Source organism: Pecten maximus, chromosome 12 (genome assembly GCF_902652985.1).
Source record: "Pecten maximus chromosome 12, xPecMax1.1, whole genome shotgun sequence".
Classification (NCBI taxonomy): domain Eukaryota; kingdom Metazoa; phylum Mollusca; class Bivalvia; order Pectinida; family Pectinidae; genus Pecten; species Pecten maximus.
The window spans coordinates 37,079,940-37,098,152 of record NC_047026.1 but is presented as its reverse complement, the minus strand read 5'-3'; the positions used below and the strand labels follow the sequence as shown (position 1 = coordinate 37,098,152).

General features: G+C 35.2%; 1 protein-coding gene across 1 annotated transcript; it reads right to left on the bottom strand.

Moving 5' to 3' along the window:
• Positions 1-6,032: 6,032 nt before the first annotated feature.
• On the bottom strand, positions 6,033-17,606 carry LOC117339844. Its single transcript, XM_033901551.1, has 11 exons — positions 17,510-17,606; positions 15,448-15,536; positions 13,986-14,072; positions 13,339-13,863; positions 12,051-12,173; positions 11,726-11,844; positions 11,209-11,285; positions 10,626-10,767; positions 9,657-9,786; positions 7,773-7,849; positions 6,033-6,857 (listed from the first exon to the last, which is right to left on the bottom strand). Exons 1-11 carry the CDS (start codon positions 17,592-17,594, stop codon positions 6,791-6,793), a joined length of 1,521 nt encoding a protein of 506 aa, XP_033757442.1. The 5' UTR covers positions 17,595-17,606; the 3' UTR covers positions 6,033-6,790.
• Between the last annotated feature and the right edge of the window lie 607 nt (positions 17,607-18,213).

The following is an 18,213-nucleotide window of genomic DNA, read 5'->3' as shown; positions in this document are numbered from 1 at the left end:
GTCCGGGACCTTATGTCTGTCCTTCGTTGGTAAGGAGAGTGTCCGGGACCTTATGTCTGTCCTTTATTGGTAAGGAGAGTGTCTGGGACCTTATGTCTGTCCTTTGTTGGTAAGGAGAGTGTCCGGGACCTTATGTCTGCCCTTCGTCGGTAAGGAGAGTGTCCGGGACCTTATGTCTGTCCTTTATTGGTTAGGAGAGTGTCCGGGACCTTATGTCTGTCCTTTGTCGGTTAGGAGAGTGTCTGGGACCTTATGTCTGCCCTTCGTCGGTTAGGAGAGTGTCCGGGACCTTATGTCTGTCCTTTGTTGGTTAGGAGAGTGTCTGGGACCTTATGTCTGTCCTTTATTGGTTAGGAGAGTGTCTGGGACCTTATGTCTGCCCTTCGTCGGTTAGGAGAGTGTCCGGGACCTTATGTCTGTCCTTTGTTGGTTAGGAGAGTGTCCGGGACCTTATGTCTGTCCTTTATTGGTTAGGAGAGTGTCCGAGACCTTATGTCTGTCCTTCGTTGGTAAGGAGAGTGTCCGGGACCTTATGTCTGTCCTTTGTTGGTTAGGAGAGTGTCCGGGACCTTATGTCTGTCGTTTGTGGGTTAGGAGAGTGTCCGGGACCTTATGTCTGTCCTTTGTTGGTTAGGAGAGTGTCTGGGACCTTATGTCTGTCCTTCGTTGGTTAGGAGAGTGTCCGGGACCTTATGTCTGTCCTTTATTGGTTAGGAGAGTGTCCGGGACCTTATGTCTGTCCTTTGTTGGTTAGGAGAGTGTCTGGGACCTTATGTCTGTCCTTCGTTGGTTAGGAGAGTGTCCGGGACCTTATGTCTGTCCTTTATTGGTTAGGAGAGTGTCCGGGACCTTATGTCTGTCCTTTGTTGGTTAGGAGAGTGTCCGGGACCTTATTTCCGTCCTTCGTTGGTTAGGAGATCTAGAGGTTCCGGGACCTTGCAATATGCCGATGTGTTAACATTAATACATACATGTACGTATATATATATACAGGCCATAGAAAAATTGTTATAAATGTGTAAAATGGCGCCACAATTTTAGCTTGTTTTGAAACGTTGTACATGTATACCATTGTGACGTCACATTATTTATGACGTCATTAAGTTGTCTTTTCAAAATAAACACTTTCCTGATGAGCAGCAAGAGCTGCGAAACCGCTTGAAAGTCAGTCGTCGAGTTTTTTTTTATTATTATATCTTTATTCTTACTTTCACATGGAAACAAACTATTTTTTCACTTTATATATATATATATATATATATATATATATACGTGTGTGTATTTTCACATCAAGAAGTCGAGGCAGTTGTCTTTAATTGAATGTTTACCGAAGCCCTTATAACGCCTAACTGTTCAATTTCTCCTAAATACCACAAACACGAATGGCTTATCCAGTGGAAAGTCATTTTCCCATCTCGTCTGATTTTGGCATGAACAGTAACAAGTATTTGTTTTTATTGAATTGTTGGAACTATTTCACAGATACGTATATTGTGGCTTTAAAACATTGAACTAGGGAAATGTGACAAGGTGCTTTTACATACATAATGTAGTGTTGTATGACATCATGATCAAGGTTGTGACCCTCGGAGAATAATATAAAATACTTACCTATCATTATATGATTCGAATTCCGCGTGTTGTGCATTTTCCTCTTTGTATGTATGGCATTTACTTATAATTTGAAATGTTATCAATGAACAATTAAAGATATTTCCCTCTTGTATTGCTGAGCTTTTTTTTAATTATATTGTCCATCAAATGAACCATTTAACGACGAATTATCATTACATATGTAAAATCAGTATTGATATTGAAATGATCATATTTAGTACCGGGTCGTAGACCACCTGTTACTGATACTTACTAAACAAACTATATAATATGATTATCGTTAATCATACCACATAACGACAACAAACACAAAATATATCATTCTCAACAAACTGAAACCGAAAGTTAACACTACAGGGACAAAATAAATCACAGTGTACGTTACTTCTCCCATCCATTCTCTGATGTAATGTGTCCATGTGATCACCTATCACATAACACGAATTTACATATACATGTATATTTATATATACATATATATATGTAATACGAGTTTTTGCTGTGTTCATCCTTTAGTTTATATAATAATACTTATATAATGGACCATGGGGTTGGGAATTCGGCAAAAACCATGTGTATGTGGATTATACAGAACGTGACGTCAGATTTAAAACTGTCAAACCAATTTATTCACCATCAAAAACTGACATGTGTGTCGAGATAATGTATTGCAGAAATAACCAATCACGTCGAAGTCATCAGATCTCCGGTACTAAGGAAGATAACTCTTGCACTAAATAAATATGCCAAATTTTAGCTGATAACACGAATTCCGCGACGGCACCAAAATTGATTCTACACTTCTGAGATGTCAAATATTTCCTGTATTAAATTTGTTTTCCTCATAGACAATTTTTGGAAAGGGAGTTAATGGCATAACAGAAAATGCAAGAAGAGTTATATGACCGGTCAACTATACCAGCTTGACATAAAATGTGAAGTTTTGACCTTTTACCACACAAATCCATACAATATCTTCCATATGTGATGCCACATATGTATGGGTGCTTGCAGAACTGACAACAGTATTTTCTATTAAATTGTGGAAGTTAAATTGCTCTTACCTGTTCATTTAATTCAGAATAGCAATCTAAGTTACCCAGCTACTCCTTATAATTTTAATGGCAAAGTACAAATATTTTCACCATTTATTTTTTTTCCATATTAAGCTCTTTATAAAAAAAACGTTCTGCTATTAAACTTTTTAAAACATGTAGCTGATAAAAAAAAACCAAGAAAACAAACAAGCTGATCCGTTTTAGCCATAAAAAGGAGGTCCGTCTGCTTCCTTTTTTGTCCCATCATAACTTGCGTTATTACTCGCCATTTGGGGGTCAGAAATCCTAATTACTTTACTTAAGTGGGAAATGTAAACTATTTTTTCCATTGTATGGAACATTACAATGTTGTAAAGCAAAATTGAGCTTGCTACAATTAAATATGGGCCCTACACACTGATAATTTCAGTGACCAATCTACCGCCAAAAAAGTGAAATTTGGGCTTTTTCATGAAGGGGATGAAATACACATTTCAAAAATGGTTGCTGAATTAGTAAGTGATTATCATTCTTGTGAGAAAAAAGAAGTTCTATAAACGACAGACGTCTAGATTTTTGACACATTTATCAAATTCGCATTTGCTAATAAGATTGAAAATATTTTGGTAAATATAACCAAAACAAAAAATTACATAAGATCAAAACGATATTTGGACGTGATTGCAACCATACTGTATTTTGGGTACATCAAATCATACAGTGTAAGTAAGCAAAAATGATAGATTTTGCTTTACATGTTTAGTTTCGTCACAAAACCCTAGGAGAGAAATGTATGCTAATCTGGGCAGCTCTTTGATAATTGGAATGGAAATTGTTAGGAATTTTCGTCGTTTTGGTATAATGATTTGGAACAAACGTGAAGTAAAAGATCATTTCCCGAGAGAAATCTCCAAATAGTTTCAGGTCGACTTTTGGGACTTGTTGAGTCACGAAGTGGATATATAAGTGTTTATTGCTTGCTGTTTCTGTCCGTTATAAAGGTGTGTCTGTGAATGGCTAATTTGTTAAAGCTCAATCTCCTACTTAAACTGAGGAAGCAGCCGAACCCCAAGTTGTTTACGCCGATCACTTGGAAAGGAGTTCAAAAGGCATTCAAAATAAACTCTTGTTGGGCATCACCATACGAATTACAGTCGAACACCGCCTAGACAAGGCAAACATAATAATGGGAGTGGTCAATGATACAACATTTTTAAAGATTAGTAAAGTCGGTTTGTTTTTCAAATAAGTGGCTGGAAAACCGCGAACTCGTCGTACTATTCATCACGTTAACTGATCCACTGTCATTTGTAACACGTTTACACTGTTAACTCATAAAGTCATGCTAGGAAAGAGACGTGCAAACGTATAACAGCTGACGAAAGGGCTCGGTTATAAATGTGTTTATAAAATACGTTTTCGTCTGACAAGCCAACTTAACATATCATTATTACTAAAGAACCATGAACGTTAGCCGACTCGGAGGATGAATTAGGAATCTGGTTATCTAGTTTCCACATGTATTGTCTTTTTCCTGAAGAAGTGTCAGAAAGCAAATGGTTCTAAGTTCTTTAACTATGTAGTACCATTCCACCACTTCATAATCAAAATCTCGACTCCTGTAAAATTTGATTTGCGACGGGATAAATAAATATATTGATGAAAAAAAACTCATCTAAAGTAAAATTTTTCAGTAATATTTATTTCCAGGTAATATAATAAGCAACGTGAAAACATTTGTATATTCAATAACATATTAAATTTTAACAAATAAAAATATGATAATTATTGCCAATATAGCATGTCTCTGTAAACGTGATGGGTATATACATACATGTACATGTATTATCAAATAAAAAAAATCTACATTGTAAAGTTGATGCAACTTTGCGTTTTATCTCAGTGGTTGAAATTCACACCAATGATGAGTATTAAATGAAAAAGTACGGGTTCAGAACTTCCACACATTTGTTTTTATACCCGTGCACACACGTGCATTATGCAGTATTTCAATCATTTTCAGACACATTGTAATATTTTTTGTTCTTGAAAGTTTCCGTAATTTTACATGTCGTATTTAAAACTAATATCCAAAAATCATTAAATCCCTCCCCTTCATTCAATAATGTTCCATTCGTTCAGACCTTTTTGATCTACCCGACTTCCCCCCTCTGGGATTTCCACACTTCTGATCGCCAGCACCAATGGATGGTCCTACACGTACCAGGACGAAACAGCTGTGTGGGGCTGATGGCATCATTAAGCATATATACTGTATAGATAACTTAATCCAAACGTTTTATTTCACGTGCGATTTTTATTTACATCACGAGGTTGTTGACTTTGCCAGTGTACTATTACTCCAGGCACTTTAGGTCATGTAAATGTACGCTGTTACATGTATTGGGTGGCGTGATAGGCAGCACCGATGATCTGTAGCAGTCTGTAGTTGTAAGTTTACGATGTATACTCTAACAACTATGTGGCATCTTGTCAACTTCTTGACAGTGTTAGTATCTGTAACCTGGTAACATGGATGTTAGTTTTGTACTTTTAATGATTTTATTAACAAATTGAGTGTACTTGAAGTAGATACAATGTATCTACTTAATATTTGATAAAGAGTGTATTCCCTTTTAGCGATACATTTTTAGGACACGACGTTGACGCCGATGAGACAGAGGACGTGTATCTGTATGGAACACCTGGTCTTCCTCCCACTGTCATTTGTCTATGGTCTCCAACTAAATCTATATGATCAATTGTCCCCTTCATCTTATCTATTCTTATCCATATTTTACTGGAAATTAAGCACCATAACACAGAGGGAAGGAACGTGTCAATACGAATTTACCTTTCAGCTGTTTCTACTGATAAGACTAGTCGGAAAAGTCCCATCCAGCTGTTTCTACATCTAGGACTGGTCAGAGATATTGATGCCAATGCCAATAGTGTGGAAATCCAGAAAATTAGTTGTCGAAAATAAAGTGTTCCAACAATTGTTACAAAACAAGAGTGATACATTGTACATACAGGATCACTAACTCCAGAACTTAATCAATTTGTTAAAATTTGTTATAATTTTGATAGATTAATAAAAATGTGTTATTCTGAATGATTTAGAATTTATTTTCACACTGAGGATACATAAACACTTATCAACATGTAATTTGGAACACTGCAGACACAGACATTCATTTTTTACCATTAGTACCACTTCTGATTAGTCCTATTTGCATGGCGAGGCCTAAATGACAAAGACAGTTTTTTAAAGTGTTTTGTTTTTGCATGGACTTAATAATTTTGATTACTTTCTTTCTAAATATTACATTGTATGCTGCCTTAGTGAATATTTCTAATGTCAGATGACTCGACAATGACTTACATGTACAGATTTACTCATCGGCATAAAAATCATGAATGAAGTAGTCAATTTACTAATATAAATAACAAAAACATATCTGAAAACATTAAAAATGCACCAATATTTTTAACTAGAAAACCATATCCCAGGATCAGGTTTTCAAAATGGCTGTCCTTCCGTATCACATAATTAACAAACGGGCCTGTATTGCTCACCTGGCTCTACAGCAACTTTAAAGTTAATCTAGGTCATTTTTACAGATACTATGCTGATTACCATTTTATTCAAATATAAGAGTAGGCAAGGTTCATTCATGTCAATATATTTTCTAGTCCTGCATTCAAGAATGCTACAGGCCGAAAATTAAGTCCCTGGAACTCTTGGTTATTAAGAAGAAGTCATTTGAAGATTTTATCCTATTTGACCTATGTGACCTTGAATGAAGGTCAAGGTCTTTCATTTGAACAAACTTTGTATGTTTTCACGCCAGCTTGCTACAGGCCTAATATCAAGTCTCTGGACCTCTTGGTTATTAAGAAAAAGTTCTTTGAAGATTTAGGGCCTATTTGACCCATGTAACCCTAAATGAAGGTCATTTGAACAAACTTGGTAGCCCTTCACCCAAGCATGCTACAGGCCGAATATTAAGTCCCTGGGCCTCTTGGTTATTGAGAAGAAGCCTGCCGGACAACGGACACCGTACCACAGCATAAGCTCACTTGCCCTTTGGGCAGGTGAGCTAATGATTAGACCTGAGATGATCAGTATAGTGGGGTCACGTGTTAGGAGTGGCGAGTGTAAACTTGGCAAATACAGGCAAATGGTCTGAAGCAGCTTTATGTCTGAAAAAAACAAAGAAACAGACAAGTTAACAAAATTATAGTCAGCAAACAAGGTAATACTAATATATATTAAGTTAATACTAATATAAAGTTAATACTAATACATAAGTTAATACTAATATAAAGTTAATACCAATATAAAGTTAATACCAATATATAAGTTAATACTAATATAAAGTTAATACTAATATATAAGTTAATACTAATATAAAGTTATACTAATATAAAGTTAATACCAATATATACATGTAAGTTAAATACTAATATATAAGTTAATACTATAATATATAAGTTAATACCAATATATAAATCAATACTAATATATAAGTTAATACCAATATATATATACGTTAATATGTACATGTAAGTTAATACTAATACCGGTATATAAGTTAATACTACATGTAATATAAAGTTAATACCAATATATAAGTTAATACTAATGTAAAGTTAACACCAATATATTAGTTAATATGTATATATAAGTTTAAACATTGTACAATGTGATGTTATATCTAACACTAATTATCTAACACTAAACAATACACAGTGTATGGGAATAAAGTTGACATTTTATTATCATTGCCCTTTTTTCTTTCAAACATGAAGTAGATGCATGTTTTTTCCATATATTTATGTTTTGGTTGCCATAGAAGCCCTGATTCCAGAACATCTAGAAGTGTTATATTCAAAAGTTTTTATCATAGGCTGCTTATCAAAATATTGGTGCATGAGTGAAAGATCATGTTGAAGAAAATAAAATTGTCTTTATATATTCTCAGGACTTAAGGGTTGGAAAAAGTAGCAGGTTTGGGTGAGAATTTCCTGACCATGTACATCTGTTTATTTGATAATGGCCAGTTGGTATGAATGCCTCACATTTGTATGCTACATGTAAGTGATAATTTCACTAACCCTCTTTGTTTGTTGTCAGGTGTTGTAACTTCAACAAGCTGCATGTCTTTGGACTTCTTCATAAAGATGTAATCAATCTACAAAAAAGTGAAATGTTAAGATAATTTACATCTAGTTTTTAAATTTTTATTGAGGACTCTATAGCAAAAACTGATTTTTTAATATACGGTAAACCTCCGATTAATTCGAACACGCGGATAGTTCGAACACACATTCTTTTCTAGAAAAACAGTAATTTTTTAGCTAGTAATAGTTCGAACTCTGACTGTTTATAACTGACACCATTTCGGATAGTTCGAACTTGTCAAATGAAGAACGTAAAGTAAGATTTTTTTTATCGGCAAACTCAATTGAAAGCTCGCGACGACCCGGCCCGGATGACCGGCCCAGAAAAAATGCCAAGATTTATATTTGATCAACAAGCACGTTTAGGTTATAAGATTGTATGCGTGATCATTAGAATGCGTCTGTGATTTAATATTTGCCACATATTTTAGCTTTGATTCAGTTTTTGTTACATTGCAAAATACACCACGCACGAGACAGTTGATTGCAAAATTTAGGCCCCGACAATGTATAAATAACATGCGATATTTGTATTCGCGCTGTGTATTGCAAACTAAGAAATCGTCCGTGTATTTTCACATATAACTAGTGGTAACTTAGCATTATGATTATTTAATTGTGACTGGACAATCTCTTAAGTATTGCCAATCAAGGTATTACCCAACTTCGCTAGCCAAGGGTGTTCAAGTATCGTATTGAACACCCTTGGCTAGCGAAGTTGGGTATTACCTGTAAACCTGCGACCTCACGCTAGGTAAGCAGGCCACGCGAGGTGTCGCTTGCGGTAAAGTTGAAAGGATCGGCCGCCCGATCGTGCTGAGTGACGTGAAGAGCATTCATATCCAGTCAAAACAATTCACAGGTGTCCCAATATTAGTGATGGATAATTTTGCAGGTATCAACTATGTTTTGTAGATAATACGACTGGGCATATTTAAAAGCAGACATGTTGATGTTCTGACCTAATTTTACCAACACATATCGCCTATTTTTACAGTAGTGGTTTCGTAAACGCAACAGGTTATGAAGACTGCTTTTGATGTATTTAAGAGACCATTTATTACAATAATAAAGTGATAGTTTCTCATTCAGATAAAAAATATAATCATGCAAAGATTATACTGTACAAATGTTTAGCTTTTGTGTCACAAATGAAACGTGTACTGTACTGTTTTGGGGCCTACTGTAGCTACGCATTGCCCGATCCGCGAGCGGCTTCGCGCAAAAACCATCATAATTATCGCGAAATGAAGAACGTTTAACGATCAATTAATATTGAATTAAATGAAAAACTATCATTTTACTTACTTATAAATGTGCTATTGTTCAGGCCGCCGTTATTACGTATCAGATTTACGATGGATGTGTTTGTGTCTAATGATTTTACTCTGCCGAGATTTTCGCCGATATTGCCTCGAATAGTTCGAACTCACGCATATTTTCTGAAGCATAATTTCGAATAATTCGAACAGGTTCGTCAATATTTATTTAATTTTGTTCGAACTAACCGGAGGTTTACCGTAACAATAAAAAACACCATGTCCACTTCATTAAATGGGATTTCTTTAGATAATTTTACAGGTGATTAAGGAAGCTTACTTGTTTGGACAGTTCCTTTTTCAGTGTATTATTTTTCTTTAGATAATTTTACAGGTGATTATGGAAACTTACTCGTTTATAAGAGAGTTCCTTTTTCAGTGTATTATTTTTCTTTAGATAATTTTACAGGTGATTATGGAAGCTTACTTGTTTGGACAGTTCCTTTTTCAGTGTATTATTATTCTTTAGATAATTTTACAGGTGATTATGGAAGCTTACTCGTTTAGACAGTTCCTTTTTCAGTGTATTATATGTAAGACCAGGCACTTCTCTGCCATGGGACTCAAACCAAACATCTACAAAACCTGTAGTTTGCTGTTTTTCAAGGGAAACCTCTCCTCGTAAAAATCTGAAAATAGATAAACTCAAATTAATGTTGTGTTTTTTTGCAGTGCAACTGCATTTAATCTCATGTTTCTTATAGTTAACTTCCATTGATATCATGTAAATTATAGTTTATTAAATACATGTTAATGTCACATTTATAATCCTCTTAATGTCATGATTCTTACAGAAAATCTCAGTTAATGTCACATTCTCTGTATAGTTAATTCCTTTTAATGTCATGTTTCTTTGAGTAAATCCCTGTTAATTAATGTCACATTTCTTTAAAATAAGTCCTCTTAATGTCACGTTTCTTAGAGTAAATCCCTGTTAATGTCACATTTCTTATGATTAACTCCTCTTAATGTCACGTTTCCTAGAGTAAATCCCTGTTTCTCTTAATGTCACGTTTCCTAGAGTAAATCCCTGTTTCTCTTAATGTCACGTTTCCTAGAGTAAATCCCTGTTTCTCTTAATGTCATGTTTCTTACAGTAGTCTTTTTATTGACACACCTGTTATGTCATTATTTGGTTAATACTGACATGCCCATTTTCCCATATATTTTTCCAAGGTACATTGTATGTTACATTTAATGTTACTTGCTGTTGTATAATTTTGAGTTTTTTTGTGTCATTTTATTTTGAATGCTTTCTTGCAAATATTAAGAGAAATGAGAAAAATGATCATGGGTCGATGTTCAGCTAGACTTTAGTGATCATGTTATATAAACAAAAATACCACCTCCACTTAATACTCTCCCTGGGAATCACTAAACATAGTTGAATAGCAAAATAAATACTTCATTTACTCTTGAATTTCATTTTAAAACTGTAATTATAAAGATAACTTGTAAGTAAGCATACTTTATTGCTCGTTCATCCGGTTCTGCATTCAGATCTCCCATAAATATAACAGGTCCCTGAAGTTGTCGGACATATCTCCATATCTCCACAACTGCTTTCTCCCTGGCTTCATGGCTCAGTGAGAGGTGTGTATTTAAAATATTTATCTGAAATAAAAATAGGAAATGAAAATGTTAGTTTTCCAGTTACTAAATAGCATGCAAGAAGAGTGTGGGTGAAATCGTACAAAGGGAGACAACCTTTACACAGTCGTGAAATAAAAACCAACACCAGGAAACTGAATCATTTAGTGCAGTACCACTCACAACACAATGTTTCCTCAAGAGATCTAGAATTCTTTGTTGTATAATGAGCCACACGGACTTGACACAATATCCAAACATGAGACATATATATGGCCTGTAGGAATGTGTGTCTCTGTGCAATAAGTCTATTTAAGTGGATGCTTTGTGTGGCAAGTTATAGCGCCCCTTCCCTCTGGTTTATTAAGTGATAGATCCTCTGTTCATGTTGTTGTTAAGGAGGTCAGGAAGTACATATGTAAACAGAGGCCGACGATTAGGTAATCTGTACCTATACATACGTGTTTTCCCTGTGGAATGAGAGACGACAGCATGGAGACACACCCTCTGATGAGTGTCAGCACTATTGGATCTATTCCTGTTTAAACAAAAGACAAAAATAATCCAGAACCATCTGTAATCTGACAAAAAAACAGAGACATGATTTGTCCAAATATAGCTTCGTATTCTACCTCATGTGAAGTAGCAACTGTTTCAAATTTAAACATTAGGTTTTAAGATAAGGAAAAATTACACAACTTTTCCTGAACTATGTCTTGTCCCAACGTTAAGTAATTTTAAAAACCATTATTGACAAATACTAAAATACTAATTTAAATTCCAACATCAAAATATTGAAATTGAATTATCTCCCCTTACTGAAGGAGATTATATAATTTATTTTTAAACATACTGCATAATTTAACAAGATATGAAAGATACAGATCTCTGAAGGGAGTCCCTAATAATAAGTTCGTAAATAGTTAGTTACATGCATAAATATGTTTTACATTGTATATATAAGACCTGTATACCGACCTGAAGAGAAGCAAATGATTGACTGAAATTATTGGGTACTTCGAGAAGATTGCCACACCCTCCTCCGTACGACCCTCGTACAGACTGTTTGGCTGCAGTTGGCCAGGTTGAAATACAAACTGATGGATAAAAGATATACTGATTGTACAAACTATTCTCAGTTTTCATGTGTGTTTTAAATGGTGATAAACAAGTTACACTTTTGATATTTACATTTTTGTTCCAATTTTCAACACAATAGATGAAAAATGAAAGAAAAAGGCTTTTAGTTGCTTAATTTTTCTTAAAAAATAAACCCAAGAAATGCTAATGATCGAGTACTAACCTGATAGCCCTCCAACATATCAGCCAGATGCTGAACCTGACTTGGACCAAGTTGTCCCCCCTTGGAATACTCATAGCGAACTTCTTGGAAACCTATGATATCTGGTTTAGTTTTAGCCAACACCTGAAATAGCAGAAAACTTGTCCTTAATTTTATTTCAGCATAAGATACAACATGTGAAAATAATCAGTGATTTGGTTTGGTTTATTTTGTTTAACGTCCTTTTAACAGCTAAGGTCATTTAAGGACGGCCTCCCATGCATGCGACATGCATGCGTGTGACGAGTGCGTATGTGTGTTTTGGGAGGCTGCGGTATTTTCGTGTTAAGTCTCCTTGAGATAGGCCGGAGCTTTTGCCGATTTATAGTGCTACCTCACTGAAGCATACTGCTGAAGACACCCAGCAGCACACCCCACCCAGTCACATTATACTGACAACGGGTGAACCAGTCGTCCCACTCCTAATATGCTGAGTGCTAAGCAGGAGCAGCAACTACTATTTTTAAAGACTCTGGTATGTCTCAGCTAGGGGACAGAACCCAAAGCCTTCCTCACAGCGGCGAACGCTAAACTGAAGATCAAATGTGAGGCATAGTCAAGGGAGACATTAGGAAGAAGAAAGTTGTTCAGAAAGAAGAGAAAAGATAAGATCCCAAACCTAGTCGCCTCTTACGATCATGCAATGGGGGCAACAGGTACAATTCTTACGTCCTACCTGCAGGGCAGGTAATCAGTGGTACATTGTATAACTTGATTAGATATTAAAAGCAAAATATATATCATTAATATTAAAAAGAAATAATTTAATCAGATTTTATGTATGTCTTAAAAAGAAATAATTTAAGCAGATTTTATGTATGTCTTAAAAAGAAATAATTTAAGCAGATTTTATGTATGTCTGTTCATCATTAATTAGTGCATTTAGCTATATACATACGTCAGTGAGAAACCAGCTACATCAGTACATACCGTATGTATATCAATATGCCAAGTACAGCAGCTGTCGGATGATCTCTAGATTGATAACAACCATTTAATCTTTCACTCAATATAACTATCTTTATAATGTATCCTAGGCAAAGTGTAATTAGCATGTAAAATATAAATTAGCATGTAAAATATCATAAAACATTTCTTTCAAATTTCTGAAATTTTTGCATATATTTTCTCTTCGACACTTAAATATATACAAAATGTATATTACATTATAATAAATCTAGCCATATACAGTACATACATCTATATCTACATTATTTTCTTCGTGGTAGTTAAAACACTGTAAACAAACCTCTCCAAAATCTTTAATTCTCTTCACATAATGTTTATCTTTCCCTGACAATGAGTTCATGTTCCATGTATTAAAGCTCATCACTGTAAAATTACGTTTTGATGAATATCCATTTTCTAAGTTGACAGGTTCCACCTCGCATGATAGTTTTTGTGAATCTTTCAACCAATGACTAGCATCCTTAGGTGAATACTCCTGGCTGCCTTCATCACTTTGTAACAAAACATCTGATTGGATATCCATTGGTTGTGGGTTATTTCCACAGGGCACTGATGTTGATGGTCTCTGTGTATGTGAGTGAAGATCCAAAAAGGTGTGAGAATAAATGCTCAGAACTTCTTTCGGAAACATAGAGACTGCAAACTGGTGTGCAAAGCCAGCTGTCTTCTCTGTCTCCCAGTACAATGTAAATTTGTACAGGAATCCGAACAGGATGAGATGGAGAGGTGACACACCATCATGTCCATCCTCGAGCAGGTCCTCCTGGTAGATAGGGTTTTCTTCATCAATAGAGTACACCAGCTCCTGTACAAAACATTAGGGAATAATCTATCATATGATTATCATGTTAAAAGAAACGCAAGAAAATAAACAAAACAGCAACTGATGCTGTGAAGCATAAACACATCAAATATACATGTACTTACAAGTTTCTGGATATCAGAAGTCTTAGTTTGGTTGAGAAAGTCAGGAACTGACAAAGGAAACCTCTCCTTCACGAAGTTGTAGGAAAACTATAAATTAAATAAGAACAGCTTACAGCAATGAGGGCTATCCCAGTACAATATCTACCCAGCGGACTCCAGGTTTGTCATACAGGGAGCACTAATACAAGTCATTTAATAGAATTATTGTACTATATACTATGTAATAGGCTGTATTTTCTCCAACACCCACTACACAGAATTTTTTTTTTGTCTGGGGTCCTCCCATAGGATGTTTGACATGTATTCTGATTTCCTCAAACATTGCAAGAGGTTTGTGAGTTTTGAAATATTTAAGTTAATTAAATTGACAATTTTTGGCCCCACCCATCAGCCCAGGGGGTCAGTCAGTGCCAACATGTGCATATCATCAAGCTGTCATCCAATATACAGTATGCTGATAATGTTATCAAAGTTAGAATGAATTCCAATAGAAATAAAAAAAAAAATGATAGTCCAAATTAAATGTGATTTCTCTTTATAAACTATAGTTAAATTTATCCACTCCCTATATAGGAGCAAACGTGAGAACCCAGGGTCATGAAATTAAAAATTTTGATAGAGCACCTTAAGACCCTTCCATCTATGAAGAGTATTTTATTCTAACTTATTTTGGTCTTGAGAAAACGTATCTTGAAATTTCAGCTAATTTGACCCCTTTTGGCCCAGCCCATAAGCCCCAGGGGTCAGTCAGTGCCAACATAGATGTAGTTTACAACAGGCATTCCATAATGATGATTTTGACCAAGTTTGTTTTATTTCCAAAGGCAATTGGAACAAATGATGCTAAAAAAATCTGATTCCCCTATATAAACTACAGTAAACTTTAACCCCTCCCCAGGGGGAAACATGAGACCCCTGGGTCATGTAAATCACACCTCAGGCCCCTGGGGGGTCGGGACCATATAATTTACAATTTTGGTTGAGATTTTGCCAGGGAAACTTCCTGCCACATTTCATTGAATTTAGTCCAGCAGTTTTGGAGAAGAAGTCGAAGATGTAAAATGATTTGCATGCTTCCATCTGAGCCAACAAGAGTATTGGATTAATACACATGTAATTCTTGTATAACAACCAGTTTTTTTTTAGAAATGTTAATTTACACTACATGTGCTTGGTTTTCTACACAAGTGTTTTTTATATGAATCACATTCTGTAATCATACATATATTGGCAAGTACATGTACCTGTACATGTATTCAGAATGATTCTTTTATTAGTAAAAAAGAAATTCTTTTATTAACAAATAAGAACAGAGTAGTTCAAGAATGAACAGAAACACTAAGAATGTAATAGAAAACAATATCCAACAGTTAAAATGTACAGGGAAAAACAATTACACGTGTATTGCATTAAAATGACAATGAAACTAAATTAGTATTCAATATACAATTTGTATACTGACCTGAATAACCGCTATAATATCCTTGTCCTGCTTTGAAACAGATTCATCCTTTTTGTGCAATATTCCCCCATATTCTATTTTATTATAATCTGTGAAAAAGAAGACAGATCATATTATATCTGAATGAGGAGACTAACCTTCATGTTTATAGTTCTTAGTTACAATTGTAGTTATTGGTTTACAAACATTCTCAGCCCCTATCAGCTATAAAGCTATCGCTAGACATACACCCAATACACTGTACTAAGAGAATGACAAAAGGACGGAACTCTGACAAATCAGAATGGCTTACAACCTACAGTATATGACACCTCCTACATGCTGTAGCTACATGTAGGTGTGTTCTCACAATTATAGTTAGTATAGTACAGCTAGGCATTGAGTCGAGGAAGTGCATTGGAACCAAATACAAAGTGTAGGTACCAGGGTAATTGGCACCAAAACCCTTACATACATTGTAAGAATACAGTCGACAATGCCCTGATGCTTACCACCCATATAATAACTAAAAGCTACACCTTTATCAGCTTTGATAATGTATTGTAGCTCTGGATGATGGACAGACGATTTTGGACAGATTGTCACCTGCTGGTGAGTAGCATATCATAGGAATGAATGTTTGTCATATATCTTTATGACCTATTTGTATGTTAAGTATTAGCTGCGATAACGTAGCTCTGGACGACGGACGGATAATTTTTGACAGATGGTCGTCGTCAGAGCTACGATTCCCTCCCATTGCTCGTAATGTAGCAAAACAGTGAACCTCGAAAATGCTACAAATAGCGGATATCGTTTAACTTTGGAGTAATAGTTCGTATAATTAAACATTTCTAATTCAATTTTGCAATGTATTAGCCTACCCTCTAATCTAGAAATCTTTAATTCGCATATTCTGATATCATACTGCTCGGAGTTGTCTCCATGATCCGCCATGATACTTCTCGAAGAACTCTCGCGAGGATTCTAACCCAAATATGGAACCCGTGATCCATATATGGATGAAGCTACTACGATAAATAAATACATAATCAGAGATATTTAACCACTCTTTTGTAACTTTTGTGAAGAAAGCGAATCTTACTTTGCGTAATTAAATAATTTCAGAATGAATTGACCTTCCTTACCGAGATATATTACTCCGAATCTGTTTTTCTGTTGAAATCTCGCGGGAAACCTCATTAGCATCAATTTATTTTGATTTCCTTATAAGGAAATTGACCTTTACACTTGTATCAAAGATGGCGGTATGTTTGAACTGATATCTCCGTGTGTCTTGCTCGTTTTGGATTTTACCATTTATTGTCAAACTTTTGAAGTAATGTGCAGGTTTGTTGCTTGAATATTCATCATAGATACTAGAATCATCAATTTACATGGGTTTTTTTATCCGAGAAAAATTTTACCACTGCTAATACTGCCCGATGTGAATCACATCGGGGCTTGCTACACTATCGGCAATGGGAGGGACTTCATACCCTGCCGGAGAGCAGTGTAGGCAGGGTATGAATATTCGTTCTAGTTAAGTATATGTTCTCTGACAATCATATATGTAGTATTGCTACATTGTAATCATATAATCTTGTATTTTTATATACAGGACCTATTAAAGTCTTATGAAGATACAGAATTAAAAATCAATTAAACTTAGCTTTTCACATTGACTTTACAATCAATACATATACACAATACAAAAATCATCTACATTTTTGTATGGAAGAGATCATTGTTTCCGTTTCTAATTAGACAACATTTTTTAAGGTACATTTTTGAACTTTGTATTTGACATGCAGTAAGTGATCTGGTGAAAATGTCATAACAAAAATCTTTTTCCAAAGCCATTATCATCTTGTTAATAAACGAATCATTCAAAATTAAACACGTGGCAAATTAGACCGATATCCAATTGCAAAGTATCGTCTGGTTAATGTCGACTTATTATTTGACTTGTGCAAGTCTACATCTCCCTCCAGGTGCCCGATGTGCTGATCTGTGATTCTGGAAGAGAATAACCGGGAGTTTTCGATATGAAATAAATAATACACTTTCACAGCATACTTACCCGGTTCGTCATGTGTAAATCGTCCGCAACTGACGAAATAAGCAGCTAGACAACACTGAACTATCAGTTTATGAACCGCATTCATCTCAGCATCTTTTGGAACTCTTCTGTCTGAAGGATAAGAAAAATAATTCCGAACGAACTGGTGAAAATGATAACTCTAGAGAATCCCAAGGTGTTTATTATTGTGATGTATTTTAAAAATCAGTAAACATGGTTGCGCGCGATTGGTCTGTAAATAAACATAAAAATGTCCATTTTCTGGCGCTCAGTTCCCACATTCTATAGCACGTACCTCATTTCCATCTAATTAACTTGTAATACACAGTACGGTTGTCTGAAGTCAAAAACTAGTTCTCGAGTTATTCCCCTTTAACCATGGATGTATCGGGTTGTCGGGTCCCGAGTCCGAGCTTGGTTACTTTTGCATCAAATGCAGTTAAAAACGAAACAAATGTTATATATATGTAAAATATATATATATTAGGTGACCATGAAATGTCTTAGTTCCGGAAAATGTCAGCCAGTTGTTTATATGTTGGTTCGAATATTAGTTTGCTTTGTTGTTTTCCGAAATATGAAAGAGTTGCCGCCACGAAGCGAGAATGATGGTGTTGTGTTGTCATTTCTCTGGGTAATTCCCCCAACGTATCCCTCGATTGTAACACAAAGTTAATAATGCAAGCTGAATAAGTGGATGTATC